Source organism: Eriocheir sinensis, chromosome 1 (genome assembly GCF_024679095.1).
Source record: "Eriocheir sinensis breed Jianghai 21 chromosome 1, ASM2467909v1, whole genome shotgun sequence".
Classification (NCBI taxonomy): domain Eukaryota; kingdom Metazoa; phylum Arthropoda; class Malacostraca; order Decapoda; family Varunidae; genus Eriocheir; species Eriocheir sinensis.
The window spans coordinates 15,178,847-15,202,948 of record NC_066509.1 but is presented as its reverse complement, the minus strand read 5'-3'; the positions used below and the strand labels follow the sequence as shown (position 1 = coordinate 15,202,948).

General features: G+C 41.8%; 1 protein-coding gene across 8 annotated transcripts in view; it reads right to left on the bottom strand.

Annotated features, from left to right (window-relative positions):
- The window catches only part of LOC126995435 (uncharacterized), a 121,706-nt gene that overhangs the window by 13,363 nt on the left and 84,241 nt on the right, over positions 1-24,102 (bottom strand). For all 8 annotated transcript variants that reach the window (XM_050854986.1, XM_050854996.1, XM_050855002.1 and 5 more), the window contains 5 exons: positions 18,632-18,778; positions 17,613-17,785; positions 12,822-13,034; positions 12,450-12,583; positions 2,220-2,336 (listed from right to left, as the gene is read on the bottom strand). In XM_050854986.1, coding sequence (XP_050710943.1) covers positions 2,220-2,336; positions 12,450-12,583; positions 12,822-13,034; positions 17,613-17,785; positions 18,632-18,778 — 784 coding nt within the window. The remainder of the gene's footprint in view (positions 1-2,219; positions 2,337-12,449; positions 12,584-12,821; positions 13,035-17,612; positions 17,786-18,631; positions 18,779-24,102) is intronic.

Genomic DNA, 24,102 nt, shown 5'->3' with positions numbered 1-24,102 from the left:
GGTCAAGATGTGCTCCACTTTAGAGTTCAAGTAGTCAAAGAATGTTACATAGTTAGTAGAGTTAGGTGAGAGATAAACAGCACAGATGTATTTAGTAATAGAGTGACAACGAAGTCTAAGCCAGATGGCGGAAAATTCAGTCAAGGTCATGAGCACGAGAGCAAGTGATGTTGATGCGCACATAGGTGCAACATCCAGCTTTGGATTGAAATTTAGAATAGAGATAATAGGAGGGAACAGAGTAGAGATTGCTGTCAGCAGCTGCCAAGACCTGTGTTTTGGGGAGGAAGAGAAGGTGAGGTTTAGAGGAGGAGAGATGGTGCTCCACAGAATGGAAATTGGAACGAATCCTGCGAATGTTGCAGAAATTGATAAGAAAAATGTCTGAGAAGTTATCAAGACACCTCTCAAGTCGGCAGCCAAAAGGGGAGTCCTCCCTGGGGGAATTTGTTGTCCCCCCTCCTAGGCGGGGACTCTGCTAATTTTCGCCATTTTGAATTTGTAAAATTTTGGGAGATGGTGTGTATGTTGTGCGAATGTAGTGTGGTGTGGAAAGAGAGAGAATCTGTCTGTAGAGAGCATGCTGAACTACTCTCTGGTGTTGATGAGACAATAGGGAAATGGAAAGTGAGGACATGGGAAGGGTCTTTGGAGGGCTTCAGCACCCTCCTCGCTTCCCATATATACCTCACCGGGAGTGGCTTATGCCCGTTTCGGTAGGTGTCTTCCTACCTACTCCCTGAGATACCAAAATACACTTGTTAGTTACAAATTTGTTAGAAAGGGAGAAAATTACAGTACGTAAAAATAAATTTGACCAAACCCCTATTTTGATTATTTTCACTCATTATGCAAGTTACTGGCATTACTTTAAGTTATATAATCATACATAGTGATATAAAGTATACAAAAAAAAAAGAGAAATAATGTGGATAAATCAATTGTAAAGGATGAATGAAGTGCCTGGGCAAGATCAATGGTGGTATAATAGGCAGGAAGGGAAGTTACTGGGCTGCTCTTCCTCCCTCATCCTCACCCCCTTCCCAACACCATTCCTCCTCTGGAGGCAAGGCATGAACCACCACCAAATAAATGCTTGATGGGAATTTAGGCCACTTAATTGGCAAGAGCAGACTATACAACACAACAATACATAGGTTTGATGTATGGCGAAGACTAAGCAGGAGACTAGAGAGAGGCATTGTGAGAAGGTTGACGTCATTGTACCATGCACCTGAGAATTTTTCATCAGAATTGAGACTTCCTCATCAGATATGAATGTGGGGTAGAGGTCCAATAGCATCATTAGATGAGAATTCATTAGATGTGAACTCATTAGATTCAAGATCTTTAATAAAAATAAAAAAATGAAGCAAAGCTTGGGGGAGAAGGAAGGTATGGGGTATCTTATGACTTTTTGGTGGGAAAGGAACATTAGCATGGAAGCATCTCTTGTACAAATGCTGGATCTGGAGATAAACTGCCAACTATACACATCATAGTAAAGTAAGCAAAATTGGGGGCATACTCTATAGTTAAGCATTGCCTTGTTGCTCATCTTTTTCACAATGGCCTTTGAGTCTTTGGCAGGTAATAATAACCCAATGCCTCAGAACACATGACAAGCGTAACATCTGGGTTAACACAGTTTTACCTTCCCAGGATTCCCAAGGTATCCATTTATCGATCACCCAAAAGGAAGGAAGAAAAACTAAGTGAGCTGTGTGTAGGCCAAGATCCAAAGCCAGGCCTGCAGATTCATATCTAGGCATGCAAACCAATGTACCATAGGGGCATTGTATACACGCTAAAAGCAAATATGCATATCAGCAGAGACAAAATATTAGTATCTACTAAATCTCTTCATTTATGATAATTGCATGACCTCTAAAAACTATATGGAGTATATGAAACTAAAATAGTATTTTCTGATTTTCTTTGAAATAAAGTTATTAAAAATTCCAATCCTCCTAATTCACTCTTTGCCTTATAATACAGGGCATAGAAGTTATATAGTGTTAAAGTTGAGGTTGATGACTGGGCTCCTTTGAACTCTGTCTAAAGCACTTAGTCACATGGCATTTTTGGATTCCCCATTCTAGCTCTGTAGAAGACTTGGTCACCAATGGATCTTTACTCCAATGATAATCACTCTAATATTCCAGTTGGAAAGGGGAGCATTCTACTCATAAAAAGTGGGCAATTAAATGCAAAATTACCTGTGTGAAGAGTTTTGTGTCCCCTCATGTTCAGCCACCAGTAATAGAAGGTTATGTCATGCTTATAGTCATGACAACCTCGTCGCCTCAGTAGTCCACTGCCTATCATGTCCCGGGCTGAAATTTCAGGAAAACTTTAAATGGCATTCTTAAATGGATTTGGTCAATAAAAAAAATAGTAAGAGGCACAGTAACAACTATAGAAAAGATATTTCAGATAGAAAAAGGGATCACACTGCCCATCAGTTCTGTGAGAATTAAGCCTCATATGCTTATAAGATGCAGGAAAGGGACAGAAGTGTGAAATACATGAGATATTAAAAAGCATTTGAAATTAAGGTTGTTCAATTGTGTAAAATGACCCATTGCACTACATTATTTCTCTTTCATCTTTCTATTTTTATCCCTGACACTCTAACAACCCAAATGGAGTGGCAATGGCAAAACTGTCTCCAACTTTCTTTATTCTGGCACTCCATTTCAGCACATTCAAGGCCTTGCATGCCAACTCTCTCCACCCTCAATTCCACCTTCTTCATGTTTCAACATTTCTGCTATTATGCCATCAATGCCAGGGACCTTTCCTACTTCAACTTCTATATTTCTTCCTCTATCTCACCCCTTTCCCCTTCCCTTATGGATATGAATGCCCTACATTGATCTTTACTCTTTATAGACCACTTCTGCTCTACCCCCATCACTCTCATCGAGTGAGTGAGTCGTGGTGCAGGGCAGATGTGTGTCGCATTTAGCTCCACACGAAAACTGCTTCGTTGACATGGCTGGCAGGGCCAGGAGTGTGAGGGATCAGTGTTACGTTTATGAGGATTTCACAGGCGAGAAGTGGATTGGATGTTGTTTGTGTCCTAGGTGGTGTCATGTGAAGTGTGCTAATTTTTCTGGAATCAAGCAGGATAATATACCTAAAATAAATTCAATATGCACCCCATGCCTCCATAAAGTGTCTCTGGCTACCAACATTGTGGAACAATTGGATGAATTCAAGCAAGAATTATCTAAAGAAATATCTGTGGTTAAGGAAGAGGTTGAATCAAGGGCTGAGAAGATGCAGGAAAGTGAAGAAGAATCTCCTAGTTGTGAAAGCTTCTACCCAGGAAAAGAAGGCAATAGATATGAAGGATGAAGTTTCCCAGGCATTGAATGGCATTCAAATAACTGATTCAAGATTCACAAATGGAGGTAATATTGTCATGAACATTGACAATGAGAACACAAGGGATGAGGCAGCTCAAAAATTGGAGTCTGTTGAGCAAATTAGTACCAAGAGTGTTGGAAAGATGAAACCAAAGATCATGATATGCAATGTGCAAAAAAAATAAAGGAGACCATCTTAGACCGCAATGAGTTCTTACACACAATTCAGAGATTGGAGAATAAAATTGAGCTGATTTTTAGTAAACCTACAGCTGGCGGTACGATGCACTACATTTTGAGGTGCGACCCAACTGTGAGAGAGCTGATTTACAAGAATCATGACTAGTTCAAATTAGAATGGGGAATATACACAGTGAAAGACAGATACCATGTAATTATATGCTATCATTGTCAGAAATACAGCCAACTGCACTGCCAAGAACAATGGAGAGGCCCCAAAGTGTTACAAATGCTCTGGCGATCATAAATCAAAGGATTGCTCCATGGCTGAGAAGAAATGCATAAATTGTATGAGGTACAAGAAGCCTGAAATCTATCACTCAGCGAATGACCAGTGTTGTGTAGTTCTTCAGACTGAAATTGAGATAATTCGTTTCATAACCGATCATGGCTATTAATTAGTGTTTGTACTCGAAGATAAACTGTGTGTGATAAGTGTTCAGTGAGTTCGAAATAATCATTGGATATTTAATTATGATACTGTAAAGAAAATATCAGACATGAAAACTGAACTGATGCCAAGTTTATTAAAAACACATCAGTAGGCTATTCAGGAAATAAATTAAGACACTTGCTCACAACGACGTTTGCAAATAAGTGCATCGAGGATTATTATTGAGGCTAACATTGCAATTGTTGACAGCCCTTGCAGAGCACTGCACTAGTAGTGGAGCGGGGCCTGAAACCTCATCAACAGTAAACGGTAAACGTTAAACGGTAATTCATGACAGATTAAAAATGCTGCATCCATACTTCCTTAATAATAATAATAATAATAATAATAATAATAATAATAATAATAATAATAATAATAGCTTTAATTCGCCCAGCAGCATAAATAAAGACAGGACAACAAAAATGTAAGAGATTGAATGAGATACATATACGATTACCGTATTTTGCGGCGTATAATGCGCATCTTTTTCATTTAAAAAATGCCAGACAGTTACCCCTGCGTGGTATACGACGAAGGTACAAATTTTGATTTTTTGTCTGTCTTTTCAGCCGTAATTTTTAAGTTTGCGTAGGGTTTTATGGATCAGCGTGACTCCTAGGCTGTCACACAACTTTGTGCCATTCTCATATGAGCTTAGCTCACTTCCTTTATATCACAACTAGGTAAATACAAGGTAGGGGAAAGGGAGGAGGAGAGCGAGAGGATGTAAGAATGGGGAACAAGGAAAATGAGTGGAGGAAACAGGGAGAGATAGAGAGTATGAAAACAAGGAGAAAGGAGAAGGGTGTGGGGAGGGAGGAGCAGAAGGGAGAGTCAGGTCAGGGCTTCGGTCAGGACATTACCTGGCTCAGGTCAGGGCTTAGGTCAGGACATGACCTGACTCTCTTCTGCCCCTCCCTCCCCACAGCCTTCTTATTTCCCCTTTCTGTGTGTATTTACCTAGTTGTGAAATACAGGAAAAGAGCCATACTAGGCTCGTGTACGGCTCTTTTCCTGTATTTCACAACTAGGTAAATACACACAGAAAGGGGAAATGAGTGTGTGTGTGTGTGTGTGTGTGTGTGTGTGTGTTTCATATAATCTAATGGGGAACGACAAAGGGAGGAAGAGAATGATAGAGTGAGAGATAAGGCTATAAATAAGGGTGTGTGAAGAGAGAGAGAGAGAGAGAGAGAGAGAGAGAGAGAGAGAGAGAGAGAGAGAGAGAGAGAGAGAGAGGTAAAGTGAGGAAAAAGGGAGAGAGAAAAGGTGTGAGTGAGAGGAAAAGGGATTAAGAGAAAAACTGGGAGGGAGGGGAAAGGAAAAGAAGAGAGAAATGAGGAGAAAAATATAGGGACGGAGAGGGAGAAGGAAGTATGTAGGAGAGCACCAGGGAAAAGCCTAGCACCATTAACTGTAAAAATTTCTGACCATTTTAAGCACTGAATATTTTTTTCAAAATTGTTGTCTTAAAGTTTATGGTGTGCGGTATATGCCGGAGCGCGTTATACGCTGCAAAATACGGTAAATTAAAGACAACTTTTTTTTTTTTTTTAATTATAATTATATGTGCGTGTGCACAGCACGCTTATGCACAATCTACACGAACAGAAGGCCCAGCCACTCCCGCCGCATAGATCCACATACAATGACCGAGCTCTGTCTGATGGAGGTGATGATGGAGTTCCCAGATTGTTACACTCTACTCCTCATACTGTACGTGGCGTGGCAACGCAGCACAGCCAGACAGTTCATCCCATGCCTGGTGAAGGCCAGGGATGAGCTAGTCCATCTAGGAAGCCCCAGAAGTGGCTTGAGGATGTCGTTATGACAGACCATAAGACGGTTCATGGAGGCAACCCTATACCGCAACCACAGCGAGTTGCAGTAGAGAGAGTAGCAGTGGCTCCTGAATAACTCCATCTCCACCTCCGTGCTGCAGAAGGAGAATTTCCTCAGCAGCATGTTGCCGATGACTGTGAGCTTGGTAGTCTGCTTCTTGATGTCATCATCATCAGTCCTTTCCCTGTTGATGACATGGCCCAGGTATGTGAATCTATCCACAAATGTAAGGGCACTCCCACTGAGCTACACTGATGTCTGGTAGTCTACCCTTGAGTGTGGCGGCGGCATGTTGCCATGCACTCTGTCTTGGTAGTGTTGTAGACAATATCGTGCATGGCAGCATACGCCTGACACACTCAAATAAGGTCCTGCAGAGCCTCCACTGTGGGGGCCAGCAGTACCATGTCATCAGCATAACTCAGCGAGTTGATGCACTATCATGTAAGTGGCAGTTTGTGCCTGTGTCACGCAGAGCGGCAGTGAGATCATCTGTGTAGATGTTGTACAGGTAGGGAGACAGGATCCCTTCCTGGTGAATACCATTGGCTGTCTTAAATGGCAGTGAAGTGGAAGCCCCCATTTTACAGCAAATTCCTGGGTAGTGTACCAGTACATTAAGAGCTTGACAATATACCCAGGAGTTCCCCTTACAAGCAATTTATTAAACAGCTTCCAGTAGTTTACTCTGTCAAAGGCCTTGCTGGTGTCAAGGAAGCAAAGGTAGACAGGTGAGCCCCTGGAAGTGTAGTACTCAATGATATTCTTCAACGTCCTCACACACATCTCAGTGCCGTGCCCTTTCTTGTAACATAACTGATTGTCTAGCGTGTTCAGGTAGGCCTCTAGGCGGTGCAGCACTGCCTTCTCAATCGCTTTTGACAAAGCAGTCGCAATGGCAATGGGCCTGTAGTTGCTAGAGAGAGCAGTGTTTTTAATCTTGCTTTTTAGCAAGGGAACTATTTGCACTGCCAAGACCTGAGAGGGTATGTATTGATGGCAGATGCAGGCATTGATAGAGAAAGAGTCAAGAGACCAGGCTGGGAAGTGCATACCTAAAGGCACCAGAGGGAAACCCATCAACGCCCAGCACCTCACTGTTGGAGAGTGTCTGCAGTATCTCCCTCAGCTCACTGTGGTCGACACTGCGAAAGCCCTCCAACCTTACTATTACAGTCGTCCCCCAAATAGTACGGTTTCGGTTTTATACGGATTGTCATGGAAGATTTTTTTTAGGATTTTTAAATTTCCCGCTCGTCGCACCAAGTAGCCATGGCATGAGTAGCAACACTGTTCTACCAAAACACCTGCTGAAAGCACCCCAAAGCGTTCGAGATAGGTGTTTACCTTGCAGAAGAATTCAGATTTCGGAGAAGTTACGTTTTGGGATGAGTTACGTTGCCGTAGGGAGAGCATACCACATGAATGAGAGCAGTGTTCGCTGTATCTATCATCTTCGGTCTTGGTCTTAGTTCGAGAGGTAGTTGTCCCTTTCGGTCCCAACTACAGCCTTTGAAACGTCTTACTCCCTCAGGGCAAACACCCTGAAAATCATAGTGAAAAAGAAATTCTTGCTGCAGTAACTGCCAGTGCTCCAAGAGTGCTGCAAGAGTGGAGATAAAGGCCGCCCTTTTACTAAACCTCGTCGTTGTTATCGTAATGGCATCTCCAGAGCTGGGACTACCGATTGACATTTGGGATAGTCTACTACGCGCGGTAGAATTATGCGATACGACATCATTCGGTATTTTGAAGAAGAAAACAATACCGCCACCGATCGCATGATTGGATCAGTCATGTCGTCGTAGATTGAAAAAGAGCGCGGGACTTTTGTTAAGACTTAATCTATGGGAAGCAGCAGGAAATTCCAGGTATTACTTTGACGCCATCACGCTTAGCCAATCACCGAGTGTTTTAAGTGGCAGTGTTTTTTTTGTGTTGGGAAGAAATTTATTTTGTGAAAGTTAATAAATAATGCTGTATTGTCTAGTTTGTTTAAATTTAACTTTTTTCAGTTTGATGTTTATTTTTTGAGGGAGAAATTCATTTATTAAATAAGTTATGTATTTTGAACTTAAAAAGGTATTAAAGACTCTATTTACTTCTCTTTTTAAGTTAAAACCGAAATAGAGAAATAAAAAAAAAGTGTGTTATGGGCCTTTAAAAGCATTTTTTATTATATAATTATTAGATTTTTCTACAGAATCCCAGCTCTAGGCATCTCACTCGCAGCAAAATGGCGTACGCTGATCTTCCTGGCAACGTTTAACATGCATTACTAGCTGTCCAGGCTGACGAACTCCTTACAACAGAAGATGAAAAGGAAGCTGCAATGGTTATGGTGGCACAGAGAGGTGAAATGCAATGGAAACACTTATATGTGTTTGTTTGAGCCGCCATATTTGCTGATAACGTCATCACAGCACGAAGGCGCTCCACCTCTCAAAGCCGGGAGCCAGCAGATGTGCCGAGTTGGCAACTCGTGCTGCCGCGTCACGCATCTGAGATCACTCGAGATGTTCTGAGAGTCCCGATTCCCTCTCTCAAACACAGCCCAGGAGTGTTTTTAAGGGGGCCACTAATTTTATATGGGTTTTCGAATAGTATGGGGATCCTTGGTCCCTAACCCCCATACTATTTGAGGGACAACTGTATTTCCGATTGGGGCAAGAAGAACTTGGTGTCCTTCAACGCCTCAAAAACAGTTTCTCCACCTATCCACTCGACACAATCTTCCAAACAACTATCCCTTATTCTTTGACAACACTCAGCTATCACCTTCTTCAACACTAAACATCCTCGGTCTATCCTTAACTCAAAATATCAACTGGAAGCTTCATATCTCTTCTCTTACTAAATCAGCTTCCTCGAGGCTGGGCGTTCTGTACCGTCTCTGCCAGTTCTTCTCCCCCGCACAGTTGCTATCCATTTACAGGGGCCTTGTCCGCCCTCATATGGAGTATGCATCTCACGTGTGGGGGGGCTCCACTTACACAGCTCTCTTGGACAGAGTGGAGTCTAAAGCTCTTCGTCTCATCAGCTCTCCTCCTCTTACTAATAGTCTTCAACCTCTTAAATTTCGCCACCATGTTGCCTCTCTTTCTATCTTCTATCGATATTTTCATGCTGACTGCTCTTCTGAACTTGCTAACTGCATGTCTCCCCCCCTCCCACGGCCTCGCCACACACAACTTTCTACTCAAGCTCTTCCTTTTACTGTCCAATTCCCTTATGCAAGAGTTAACCAGCATCTTCACTCTTTCATCCCTCACGCTGGTAAACTCTGGAACAATCTTCCTTCATCTGTATTTCCTCCTGCCTATGACTTGAACTCTTTCAAGAGGAGGGTTTCAGGACACCTCTCCTCCCAAAATTGACCTATCTTTCGGCCACTCTTCTAACTCTTTTTTGGAGCAGTGCGTAGCGGGCTTTTTTTTTTTTTAACATTTGTTACCTTTTTTTATGCCCTTGAACTGACTCCTCTGCTGGGGAAAAAAAAAAAAAAAACAAAAAAAAAAGTCACCCTGCGCAGCTCTCTCCGGAGGGCCCTCTCACTCTCCAGGTCTGCCACACAGTTCAAGGTACACTCAAAGCAGTCACCCCACATGGTGGCAATGTTTCCCACCCCCACAGCCTAATCCACATGTAGGGGGAGCGTGTGAGAGTCCGGGGACAGGGCTCGTAGGCCGCGCCAGAAGCTGGGTGCGTCACCGCCAGCCAGCTGGGCAGCCAGCGCCTAAGCTCGTAGCTCCTCCTCACGAGCCCTGCACCACCAGAGACAGAGCTTGAATCTGGCCCTGGTGCACCTCATCCTCTCTGCCAGAGGGCCCCAGCAGGGACTGCTGCTGGCCCTCCACTCCAGGAAGGACTCCCTGGCAACACTGTGCCTCCCACACCTCCTCATTCCAGCCAGAAATCTGCCTCCATCGTGCCGAATGCTGTCTCACCAGCACGCACTATGCAACCCACCAATGACTGATGCAGCCTATCGATGGAGTCATGATGGCCACTGACAAGACAAGTACAGTACAGCGCGAGAATTAGGTGGATGAATGCGGTCGCACTAACTGAATTCGTGCTAATTGAATAAAGTAACCAATATGAAAAAAAATATTTGGTGCACATGTGGGTCTGACTTTTGGGTATGATAATTACTCAAAATAATCACTCACATAAAAAAAAAATATAAAAAAAAATAAAATAAAAAAATTAAAAAAATACGATTGGCTAAGCTCTGAAAACACACTTGTGACTCGATGGGAGTCCGATGACGTCATCGCCAGCGCTCACCCGGTCAGCGGCCTCGCTGCCTTAAGGCAGCATCACACTGGCCATTTTCTTCTAACCGTTGTGGCTACTGGCAACGGCCATGCGCCCATCTGGGAGCGAGCTGTCGGTTCACCGTAACCTGGTGTCACACTGAGCCCTTTTCTTCCCACCGCATTGGCGGCAGCTTGGACAACCAGCAAATCCAACTTTTCCGGGTGTGCATCACACACGGCCAAGGTCAGTTGCCCGTATCCACATCCTTCTTTTTCTTCTTCTTCTTCTTCTTTTGACCTGCGATGCTTTGTATCGCTTCTTAGGTCCTCCTCCTTTCATTCCTCTTTTCTTTTTTTTCACTTATACACACTTTTCTTTTCAGTATTACAACGTAAACAAAGCACTTGCCCTGCATCAACATGGCGTCGTCTGTTAAAGTAAATGCTCTCGCAGCTTGTGCCACACATCATGGTGGCTTAGCGCAATTTTCAAAATTCAGTCGTGGTGGCTGCTCACGCTAACTGAGGCTTTTGCGCTAATTTATTTTTTTTCTTGGTAGATGGTGGCTCGCGCTAATTGTAGTTCGCACTAATTGATCTCACGATAAGTGGGGCTCTACTGTACTCTGGAAGCACCATAACCTGACAGGATCAATGGCAATGTCTCTCAGCATCTCTGTCACCACCCAACCATACTCCTCTCTTTTCCGTGTGTCCCGAAATCCCACTTAACCCTTGCCACCCTATCCTGCCTGACCTGTGCCAAGACAGGAAGCCCATTAATTTCTAGCCCAAATAAGAAAGGAAAATGGTCAGAGGAGACACTGTCGTATAGAATTGTGCACCCATCCAACGCACCGTGCAGACATTGTGATAGCACTACACGGTCAAGCCTGGTGAGAGAGAGGCACCCCATGTTGACGTGAGTGTAGCTCGTTGAGAGGAGTGTCCTCACACTGGCCACCACCATGTCCCGGTCTTCACATATGTGTTGAAGGTCACTGAAGAAGGGAGTGCCAGGAGCAGCATTGAAGTTCCCCAACACACAAATATGTCGCTCCTGGGCACTGTACACCAACGAGGCAAGTGTCCCTAAACATATGGCTTGGTCATCCCTGTTCCCCCTGATGTTGGTAGGGAGATACACATTCACCAGGAGGAGGGAGAGCCTGTCATCCTTGTAAATAATGCTCAGGACTCGGGGGTCCTGAGCACCACTCACCCGGATGTGCTTACTGAGGCTCTTATGCCACAAAAAGGTGAGCCCCCCATAAGGTCTTCCCCTCCTCAGGACCTGCGTGTCATCCACTGGTGTCGTAGAGAACGACACAAAGTTCTAGTAAAGAGAGTTTGGCCTATGCATTTCATCTCTGCACAGCCACGTTTCCTGCAAACCCAGGATATGGACCTGCCCTAATAGGTCCTTGATACAGGGCTCACTGCTCTTGATCCCCTGACAGTTATAGGTGGCAATTCTCAGCTTACTCTCCATCACTGACAGGGGACTGGGTATCAGCAGCATTTTCACAAGTACCCCACCCCTTTATCCTGCAAGTGTCATCTTTTCTTCTTTTCATTTCTCTTTTAACTTTATAAAGCCTTATTAGTTCTCCATATATTTTGTTATCTTTATAACAAAATCCTCATCTACTCTCTTTTTACTTTACCTGGCCAGTCTTTTGACCAGCAGCTTCCTCTCACTCTCTCTGTACTTTCTTTCATATCTATCTTTCACCTTTTCTTGCACATTTCTCTATCAGTTTTTTCCTTAGGTAACCCTTTTCTTGTCAACAGTGTTTCTCATGTATCCATTCTCTTCCTTTTCCACACATCCAACATCCAACTACTTCCTCAGGTGCTCTAACCAATGAACTTTTAAAATTTAAATCTTAAACATCTCACTTACTCCAGCACTGTTCTGTTCCTACTCTTGCTCTTCTAAGTAATGCCTCCAGCTTCCTTCTATGAAGTTAAACTGAAGTAACTTGGATGTCACAGTTGACACTGGGTAAAAGATTCTCATCCACCACAGGCTCTAAAGCAAATAATGACACTCAATATTTATATCAAATAATGCCCTGCCTCTATCATGAAGATCTATTATGATCCTCATATATAATTATAAAATTCTGGAATAATAAGTAGTTTCATAATCTACATCCTCAAAAATATTATATAAATAAAAAAGACATAAACAATGTCAAATGAAATGCTGCTAAAATTGTAGTGAAAGTCGTGTGAAAGGCAAAAATAAGGAAGGAAAAATAAACCACAGTAGCTTAAAATTTTACACACCAAGATCTGGCAGTAGTCTGATGATGTGTGCTGCTGTGATGTCAGTCTTGTCATTACACACGGGGGGAGTTGTCTTTTCATGGAGCCAGTTTGTCTTGAGCACCACATATCCCATATGGTCCACAAGGAGACACCTAAACAAATTCAACACTTCCTTTAAAATATGCTAATTGGTAAATTGATAAAAATACTAAATATACATCTTCCATGACATTTATAGGAAAATGTAAGAATATTTTAACCTTTATCAACAAAGAATTAAATCAACTAAGACTACAACTGATTGCTACAAAAGTCAATGCATCAAGGTATCACTGTACTTCTCATAGAATATTTCCAGATCAGACAAATAAGGAAACACGAACAACTCACAATGACAATTTGCAGTCAGGAACTTGAGTGAAGAAGTGATTCATTATGTACTGGAGAGTGAAGTCCCCAGCAACCACTGCAAGGGGAGTACCATGGCGATTGTTTAATGAGCGAGACAGTGTGTACACCATGGTGCTTGGTGCATACTTGTTGCAGTATGGTGTTGTCATGGAAATGACATCCCCCTTCAGAGATGAAATGGTCAGCTGATACCTGAAGTAGAACATTGTCTGTAATAAATGTCTTCAACTGTCTTTTTAATTTAGTGAGTTATCTTTTTCTTACACAACTGTAGTCATGTCCAAGGTTGTAAAACTGATGGGGGTGCAAATGTATGTAAAATGCCACTAGGTTTTGTAGGGACAATCCCAGTGATCAAAGGATAACTCTGGCTGCAACAACCTCTTAGATATTAACCTTAACCAGTTACACAAATAATTATTTCAGTGCATGTTTGGGAATCTTTGTAGCACTAGAAAAGCCTATGACAGCCATAGAATGCCTTATCCATTAGTTTAAATAACAAATGATAAGGAAATCCAATCCTAAGATGGTAAGGATATGCCAGGACCATTTCTGTTAACCAGTGTCAAGTCCCTAGCTATTTCAATTTTAATTCAATGATGAATAATTGAATGTATTAGATAGAATTCACCTATTTATTTATACAATAACACCTCAATTTACGTCATTTTGACATACATTAAATTTGACTTTATGCCAATGTTCTAGAGTTATTTTTTGTTCAGCAAATGCCATTATGCCCAATTTTATTCAACTCAGCAATGTAGCCTCCACCAGAAGACCAAGACTTGGTCTTGACCAGCATGTACAACATACTTAACCCTTTCATTGCGCGTGGTGCGGGACGTGAGTATCCCCTCAGGCGCAGTCAGGCAGCCCAATGGGGAGTCTCTTTTAACCTGTGCATCTCAAAAACTATTCATCACAGCTAAAAACCAAAAACACCACTGGGAAGAGGAGACCCAGATCTATAAGAGTCGGTTATGTATGCCTCTCCTGTGAATGTACATGCACATTCAGGGAGTGATGAATGTGAACACTTACGTCAGTGTGTGCGTGATGATCAGCCATTTTGAGGCAACTGCGGACATCTCTCCTTGAGGTTCTGGCAAGGTTGTATTGCCAACTGCAATATTTACAACTATTTGGTCAAAGAATCAGTCAGGTGATAGGTGAAGCTATGCAAAAATGCCGCTATAGTCGACAAGAACATCCACCAGTTACTCGTCCGTAGATTTTATGCGCTGGGCTGATGTGATTTTCCACCAAATTTAGTGGAGAACCCACTCAATTGGCAATCTTGTGTTGTGAGAAATAGTGTTGGAACACTCTCAAACGGGGAGGTTTGAGTGCGGCCGGAGCTCGCAGCGAGCGTTTAGCACCACAAGCAAATGCGCCTACCACTCACTGCGAGCATTTAGCAATGAAAGGGTTAAACAATAGCACCACATGGAAAGTGATCTGCTCGCTCTGAAGATTTGTTTACCACTGGTGACTACCCGTACTGGTATCGGTGGTAACAGTATTTGCTTAACCCATTCGTGGTTACCTATGTTACAATGTGTGTACTCCCCCTGGTCACGAAAAATGGAAAACAAAATTTTTGGTCTAATGAACCCAAAAATATCTTCACATAAAGAAAATAACATGGAAATTTCCTCCTTACCTTATTTTAAATGCCCCGCCGGCATTTAACTGGCACCTGTGGCGTAATCTCACCACCGAGATATTATTTTCAACTCCTCCTCTAACAATTGTTTTTCTTTTGCACAACACTACATTCTTATTATATTGTATCACTATAAGAACACAACTAATCTCAAAATAGTAATTATGAATGGGAAACATAAAAAGGAAATGTGGCATAACAATTGTTTCCTTTTGTACAACACTACATTCTTATGATAGTGTATGCCTAGGCTATAAGAACACAATTTGTCTCAAAATAGGCTAGTAATTCTGAACAGGAAACATAAAAATGAAATGTGGCATAACACGTGACCTACAGGATTAGCGGGAAGGCGTCTGTCTGGCTGGAGTGAGACCACGGGCGGGTGGGGGAGTCACTCTTGGACGAGACGCATTGCTTTCATCTTCGCTTGATGAACTCCGACGTCTTGCCATATTCGTTCTGCCACCACGTGGTGGATATAACCACCTAGAGGTGGAAGGAGGTGGAGAAGATAGTTGAGTAGGTGATGGGCCAGAGCATATGTTTGAAGAGTAGTCAGCTGCTGCTGTGTCTGCTAGATAATATTCAGATCCACTTGCTGATTGGCTTTCTTCACCTTCTTGAAAAACATAATCTTCATCTTTATCACTATCATCTATTGTATATTCACTGTCAGTATCACCCTCCTCTTCATTGAAGTGACGCTGAATTTGCTCATTAGTGAGAGCGCCAAATTGACATCTGCGTGCCATACTGTATAAGCATGCTCTGAACCAATAAAACTGCCGCGCATGAAGTCATCACTTGAGAAAAGATGCTTGAACTTCAATAAACGTAATTATAAACCGCTAGAGACATTTCATTCACGTGGAAAAAAATAATAATAAAACGTCATATGACGTGGTTGACCAGAGGGAGTAACAACATTAACATGTCAGGTGACATGGTTGACCACGAACGGGTTAAAGTACTGGTGTAGGCACCAAATGTCTCAGTACTGATACCCTCTGGCTGAACTCTGGGGCAGAGACAACCCCAAGGCATCTTATAGGTGCTGTGCACAACTCGTCAAGTTCAAGCTTGGGCAGACCTCTGGAGGACCAACAAAAAAACAAAACAAAAATGCTCTTCTTCTACTTCTTTTAACCTTTTCCGCTTTGTATTATTTCCTCCTCATTTTGTGGCATGCTGGGGTGCAGCAATAAATGGAACAAGTTCCCCAATAAGTCATTCAACAGACTACCAGCTGTGGACAAGAGACAGACTGAAAGGAAAGAAAATGACACGAGAATGTTGGGGGAAGTTGAAAGTCAGTGGCTGGCAACCTGCCGACAGCTTGCCACCCACTGTCCTCAGCGTTCTCATGTTATTTTCCCTTCTTTCAGTCCCTGTGTCTTGTCCACAGCTGGTAGTCTGTAGAATGACTTATCAGGGAACTTATTCCGTTTATTGCCACACCCCAGCATGCCAGAAAAGGTTGGCATTTAGGCAAAAAGACAGTCTTTCGGTATCGATGGAGGAGCGCAGTGACTCCAGAGCCCCATTGTAATGTGTGAACAGTTACTCTTGTGCACGGAACCCATTGTGGCACTCGACACCTGGTGCCTGACAGGCGTCACCAAGCATTAGGGAATCAGTAGCGAGAAGGGCCCCACAGTGTCGGTTCTAAGGACAATGGTTCTCAGCCAGCAATGCCTGGCCTTGCCACACCATACGCCCCACGGGCCCCCACCTTATGACTTTTGTTAGTACCAGTACCAAAGCTGCCGTCTTCAGTGTTGGTATCACCAGAGGACTCTTCTGTGCTATGACTGATCTTGAGTTCAGCGTCTAGGTAGACCCATCTAGTGATTTAAATGTAGTCTATCTTTAGTAACTTTGTAGTACCCTACCGGATCAAACCAGCAACAAAATTCATGTACTTATCATTATCTAGCTGTTTCAGATTAAATCGTTAAGGTATTGTAAAGTGCAAGTTACAAAATAAAAACATGTTTGCCATAAGTTCTTAGTTCCATTAAATCATAATATAAATCATTAATTAAGCATCTGGAGACTGTGCTAATATCCCCCTTTACTTTATTTCCCTTTGTTTTGTAAATGTGTTAAGTGCCTTAGACAGTTGTGAGGGAAAAAACTTACTAATAGTCCCCTCCATACTAGATGATATTACTAATTATCAGCTTTCCATGTACTATTAAATCATAGTCAATTAAAGCTACTTTACTTATTTTATCCACTAGTATTAACCTATTTGTATTTACCTATTTGTAGTCTACCAGACCCGAGCTAAGCTCTAATAGTCCCGTCTCCACATCTACATTCATCCAGCCTTTCCTTCATTTGTTGGACACTGTTCGCCTCCACCACCTCTTCCCGCAAGCTGTTCCATGTGTTAACACTTCTATGTGGAAAACTATACTTTTTTAAGTCACTCAAACAGGTTCCTTTTTTAAGTTTCTTCCTATGTCCTCTCAGCAACTGAGTTCTCGCAGTTAAGAAGAGATCATTTCTATCCACCTCATCAAACTTATTTATCAACTTAAACAGTGTGATCAGATCTCTCTCCCTTCTTTGTTCCAGTGGTGTCAAGTCCATCTCTTTCAATCTGTCTTCATACATCATATTTGAGAGTTCTGGGACCATTTTAGTTGCAATTCTCTGCATCCTTTCCAGCTTTCTGACATCCTTCTTTTTATGAGGCGACCACACAACTGCAGCATAGTGTCTTCTTTAGTTTGAGTATTTAATTGTGTTCTTACTTAATCAGTTCTATTGGTTAAGGTCTGTCCATAGAGCTGATCAGGTAAATAATTCAGATCTTTGGACTGGTGACAGCCTACTATCATTAAAAGTCATCTGTCATCAGTCAGTATCATCGTTACTCAAGTTGATAATTACTTTGTTAAAAATCTTACACTACACTAGTTCTACATAAGTAGAGAAATATAGTAAAATTTGAGTATCACCTCTGAATTTTGTATTACGAATGAATTTTCTAAATAGTGCTTAATTTGGTTTCATTCCACTGAAGCCAATATCAATTCAAACTTCAGTAGACTTAATCCAGAAAATAATCAAAACTATAAACTCACCAAGGTTTGCTCCTGTGATCATAAGTGGGTTTAAGCTCAGTGCCTGGGAGGGAGATGAAGACACCATCTTCTGTTCCCATGTACTGCACCCCAATACAATTCCTCATTGTACCAATGGATTTCCATACACTCACTGCTGTTTCTGCCAACTTCACACTTGCTCTTAAGTCTGTCTGGGGAAAGGAAAATTAAAGCAAATGATGCATGTGATTACTGTGCCCTTGAGTATTGGCCTTTTATGCTTTCAAAGAGTAGGTACTTGTCTGTTAAAGGGTGGTAGAGAAATAAAAAAAAATACATTGGTAGGAAGTGTTGCCAAGAGTGGTAGGTGCCAGACAATCAACCTATCCATCATGGCTTTCAGTCAACTAATGCTGTCATCAGATGACCATTTGAAAAGTTGACATTTTTTTGGTAATTCTAGACTACAGGGCCACAATGTTCTGCAACTAGGCCTCAACTCCAAACTTCTCCTACCACTATTATTTTTTTCACCATAAGTGTAATTAATTTATAACCTATCAGCAAACCTTTACCTCCCAGACCCCCGTTTCTACCACGGAGGTGGGTTTTGCATACCTGGAAACAACCTCCTAGATTTATTTTTTATAGCAAAGGAGGCAGCTAAAAAAATAAAAAAACAGCTGTTCCCCAAGAGAAAAGTGGATCAAAATTTAAAATTGGTAAACAGGGGACAAGCCTCACCCTTTCTTTTTACTTAAAAACATAAGGTAACCTAACCTTCTAGCCTCAGTTGTGTACCCAGCCCATAATCCCTATTGGGGAGACTATGCTCCCCATCCTAACCATCTTAATGCAATCTGCATATTATTTCATTTAAATTTTACAAAAACATTTTATCATAGTTTTATGCAATTGAATGGATGTCATGCTATTCATTTCCTAATCATGCATTGTCTTATTATACAGCTTTCTTTTTCAGTACTGCAGTAGAAACTAAATGAGCATGGGACAGCTGACTGACAGCTTTTCTGACATTTATAAAATACTTATTATACCCTTAACAACTCGTTGAAAGGACTGCTGCCATTAAAGATGGAGTAGATCTGTGAGATGGTTTCATCTCCCTCTTCCCTCAGGTACTTCAACATATTATTGAAGCAATCTGGTGCAAATTTCACAAGGCCTTCATTGTAGACAGCTCGCTGAAACAAAACATTGGGTGTGCCTTTATAAGTTATCAGTATAAAATCAAAACACTTTTACGTAAACTTAATATCTTGGACTTCATCAGCCAATCAATGTACCTCTATAACAATTTGATCTCTATACATACACCTCCCAACAGATGATCACAGACAGCAGGAACTTTTTCCAAAGAAATATTACTTAAATTAATGTAATCAAAATTAAGCAACATTTTAGGAAGAAAAAAAATTGGACCTTTCAGTTTTCTTGTTCACTCAGGCTTTGACTTTCAAAAGCTAAAATATATATATATATATATATATATATATATATATATATATATATATATATATATATATATATATATATATATATATATATATATATACAAAGAAATTATCAAATCCATGCATGAACCAGTCAATCAGTCAACAGGAGTATAAGCCATGGAGGTTTATCACCTCATCAACCCTATGACACCAATCTTTGGGGTTCCTCCAAGCAAGTCTCCTGGCAGGCCCCCTTCCCACCTGAGTACCTCATGTCAGGATTCATTATTTGCTTCAGCCCTGAACTTTGTAGGTGCCTCTTTGGACTTCTCCACTCGAGACTGTTTCTTACAATAAACACCTGGTGAGCAGGGTTAACTATATACTAGGTGGCGTGCCAAAAGTCCATGTAGCTGAAATTGGCGTTCATGGACATTGCAAGTAGTGGTCCTTGATTCAATCTCACAGAGTAATCACTGATTTGACACAGCCATGTCAGCGATATTCCAGGATTTCACATAGGCCACGGTAGGGGCTGGTCTATCTGAATGAGGAGTGCAGCATCCTCAACCTCCCTGAGTTATTTTTCTCCTTCTTCCTCTCTTTCCTGTTCATGCTTCTGTAACCCCTAAAGGACACAAAAAATTCTAAGGAGTAGCCTACCTCCAGAGAATGAAAAAAACAGCTGTTTTTTAAGTACATTTCTTGTAAAAACTCATTTAATAAGTTTTACAGCATTTCAAACCAGCTCTAATGATATAAACGTTTTATGAATTATTCTTGTAATTACTTTGGAAATTAAGATAAACTGAAAATATGTCGAATTTTCATATTCATCGAACAAAAAAATTCAAAGAACAAAAGTTGTAGATATCAAAGAGACATACACAAAAATGTCAAATTTGTTGAAAACCTCAAGTTGTACCAATATCAATGCAGGTCAGAAGTGGCACAATATGGCACGTCGCACCCATACATGTGTACTTCAGCGGCTTTGGAACTTTACACATCTTTTAGCACCAGATTCTGAGGGGGTGCAATGAGTCCTACAAACTGGGGTGTCATCATTATCTGAGTCAGACAATTTATGAATGGGTGGGGCAGGTTGGGCAGCTGGACGAGGGGCTGGTGGCATGATGGGGGTTGAAGTGAATCCCAGAGGCAAAGTACCATCGTCAGAAAGGTCAGAATCTGACGATGAGAGCTGTGGGTCGTCTGCATCCCATTCACTGTCACTGGACACGGTTAACTCACAAGATATATCTAAGAGAGTGTCCTTTATCCATCAAAAGTAGCTGTGTGAATGAGCCTCTAGGCCTATGTATGCTAGTATTTACAGCTAAGGTTGTTGATTAGTGTATTTCAGATGAAGAATAATAGCAAAGGTCACAATTGAGGAAACAAGGGATAGAAAAGAAAACAGAGGCGTCCCCACACGGGACACTCATCCTTTTACGAAACCCACCAAAATTTCCACTTGCAGGTCACTCATCCTTTAGGGGTTAATTGTGTGGCCAGGGGATTTTTCCTCTCAGGGGTCCTGCATCCCTGCATTATGGCTAGCAGTCAGACTAACCCCTGACCTGGGTGGGTCGGTGAGGGGCCTGCAACTCCTCCACATAAAAATGCACCTTCACTACAACAAAGGTAGAGTCAGAGGATAGGATTGCAGTGTGAGCCTCATCCCGATCTGGTTTTGCTGGGTTGCCCGACCACGCAGCAGGTTTCCTCGATGCATCCACATTGGGCAGACCTTAGTGTCCATGTCTCACAAAAATAGAGTAAGACTGGGAGCACAAATGACTTGAAGATCCACATTTTGTCCTGCACAGGTATCGGTAAAATCATATACTCAAGCTGAGCTAGTCAATAACACTATAGGCCAATCCAATCTGTCATAAAACTTCTTGACAAGACCCAAGATTGTTCTGTACTACACTATCAAGGTATGTGAAGAATTTCATATATATATATATATATATATATATATATATATATATATATATATATATATATATATATATATATATATATATATATATATTGGCCCAGCATGGCAAGTGTTTATTGCATTGCCCTTCGGCGCCCTCGGGCTCTCTAGAGTCCGGGTTGGTCTTTGGTCTTCACTACATGTGTCTCTTTTTCCTTCACCTGCAGTACGAAAAGTGGTAGCGTGAGGAAGACTGAAAAGCATCCATTCAATCGAGTGAGGAACGCCCATCACATCTGTATTCATCACCAGTTTGGGCCATATACCTATATATATATATATATATATATATATATATATATATATATATATATATATATATATATATATATATATATATATATATATATATATATATATATATATATATATATATATATATATATATATATATATATATATATATATATATATATATATATATATATATATATATATACAGTTATCCCTCAAATAGTATGGGGGTTTGGGACACAGGACCCCAATACTATTCGAAAATCCATATAAAATTAGTGCCCCCCCTAGAAACACTTGTGGGAACTCCTACAGAATCTGGGTTGTGCCTGGCTCAGCTGTTACCCACGGGCCCAAGTTGACAGTTATGAATTTTCTGCTGCAGTCACAGTGCAGTGTTACCACGCTAGGGGGGTTCAGGGGGGCGAAGCCCCCCTGTCAGAGGTCATGTTATGTAAGGTTCGGATGGAGTAGTTTAAATATGCATCCCTTAACTATATAATATGGAGGCATAATGTTGTATTTTGGAGGCGCGGAGTCAATCTCCACAATTACCGTTTCGTATCTTATTTCAAGTATGATTTAGAGAGCAATAGAAACTGTGGTAGAGAGTAAGAGAGAGTGTGAGTGAATGACATGGCTCCATTGTCCAGTGTGGTAACAATACAGCAGAAAATGCATAACTGGCAACTTTGGCTGGCGAGTAGAAGCTGAGCCAGGCAAGATCCGGAATCACGTGGTATGCAAGGTGAATACCTTTCTGGAACACTTTGGGGTGCTTTCAGCTGGTGTTTTGGCTTGTCTCTTGGGTCCCATGTTCATGTTATGTGGTAATGGAGAAGCATAGCTGAGGTTGTGCACACACACGGACTTAGAGAAAGCGCATAGGTTTCAATCTGGCAAAACAATGTTCCTGATATTGTGCACACACAAAGACTGAGGAGATGCACATGGGTGGCAGTCTGGTAGAACAGTGTTGCCACTCATGCCATGGCTACTTGGTGCGACGAGCGGGAAATTAAAAATCCTAAAAAAATCTTCTATGACAATCCGTATAAAACCGAAACCGTACTACTTGAGGGACAACTGTATATATATATATATATATATATATATATATATATATATATATATATATATATATATATATATATATATATACACAGTCAAACCTCAGTTTACGAGTGCCTTAGTTTACGAGCGTTTTGATTTATGAGCATAAGAAAATCACTAAAAATGCCTTGGTTTACAAGCGGTGACTTAGTGTACGAGTATCCTGTTTGTATTGAGTCGAAGACGTGAGCGTGGGTTCCCGCTGTTTGCCACTAGACGAGAGCGCTCAGAGCGGAAAACAATAGGAATAAGGTCTCAAGCTGTTATCACACTTGGCCTTTTTCCTCCAACCACATTGGCAGTAGGTATTGCACAAATAGTACGGTTTCCAATAGTATGGTTTCGGTTTTATACGAATTGTCATAGAAGATTTTTAGGATTTTCAAATTCCCCCAGGGAGGACTCCCCTTCTGGCTGTCGACCTGAGAGGTGTCTTGATAACTCCTCGAACCTTTTTTTTATCAATTTCTGCAACATTCGCGGTCTTCGTTCTAATTTTCATTCTGTGGAACACCATCTCTCTTCCTCTAAACCTCACCTTCTCTTCCTCATCGAAACACAGGTTTCTGAGGCTACTGACAACAATCTCTACTCTGTTCCCTCCTACTATCTCTATCCTAAATTTCAATCCAAAGCTGGATGTTGCGCCTACGTACGCAACGACATCACTTGCTCTCGTGCCCACGACTTTGACTCTTCTGAATTTTCCACCATCTGGCTAAGACTTCATTGTCATTCTATTACTAATTACATCTGTGCTGTTTATGTTTCACCTAATTCGACTAACTATGTAAAATTCTTTGACTACTTGAACTCTAAAGTGGAGCACATCTTGACCCACTCTCCCTTCGCTGAAATCTCCATCCTAGGAGATTTCAATGTTCACCACCAGCTTTGGCTTTCATCCTCTTTCACTGACCAGCCTGGTGAACAAGCCTACAACTTTGCTCTCCTCAATGACCTAGAGCAGTTGGTTGAGCACCCTACACGTATTCCCGACCGTCTTGGAGACCGGCCCAACATACTAGACCTCTTCCTTACCTCTAACCCTTCTGCTTACTCTGTCAAACTGTTCTCTCTGTTGGGCTCCTCCGATCACAACCTTATTTCTGTATTCTGTCCTATCGCTCCTGTACACCCTCTGGACCCACCGAAGAGGCGATGCTTCTGGCATTTTGCTTCAGCTCGGTGGGACAACCTGAGGATGTACTTTTCCGATTTCCCGTGGAATGATTATTGCTTCCAGGAGAGAGACCCCTCTGTGTGTGCCCAGCGCATCACAGAGGTGATTGTCTTTGGAATGGAGGCATACATTCCACGTACTTTCTCTACTCCCCATGCTAAAAAGCCTTGGTTTAATCATGCTTGTTCTCGTGCTGTCAAAGATAGAGAGGCAGCTCACAAAAGGTACCAGAGCCGTCGAACTCCCGCTAACCATGACCTTTACATTTCCACCTGGAATCGTGCCAAATCTATTCTTCAACTTACCAAAAACTTCTTTATCCATAGCAAATGTCAACGCCTTGCTTTCTCTAATTCTTCCAGAGACTTCTGGCACTTAGCCAAAAATATCTCCTCCAATTTCACTTCTTCCTCTTTCCTGCCTCTTCTTAACCCAGACGGCAGCACTGCCGTCTCTTCTATCTCTAAGGCTGAACTCTTCGCTCAAACTTTTTGTAACAACTCCACCCTGGACGATTCTGGGCATATTCCTCTTACTCATCCCTCCTCCGAC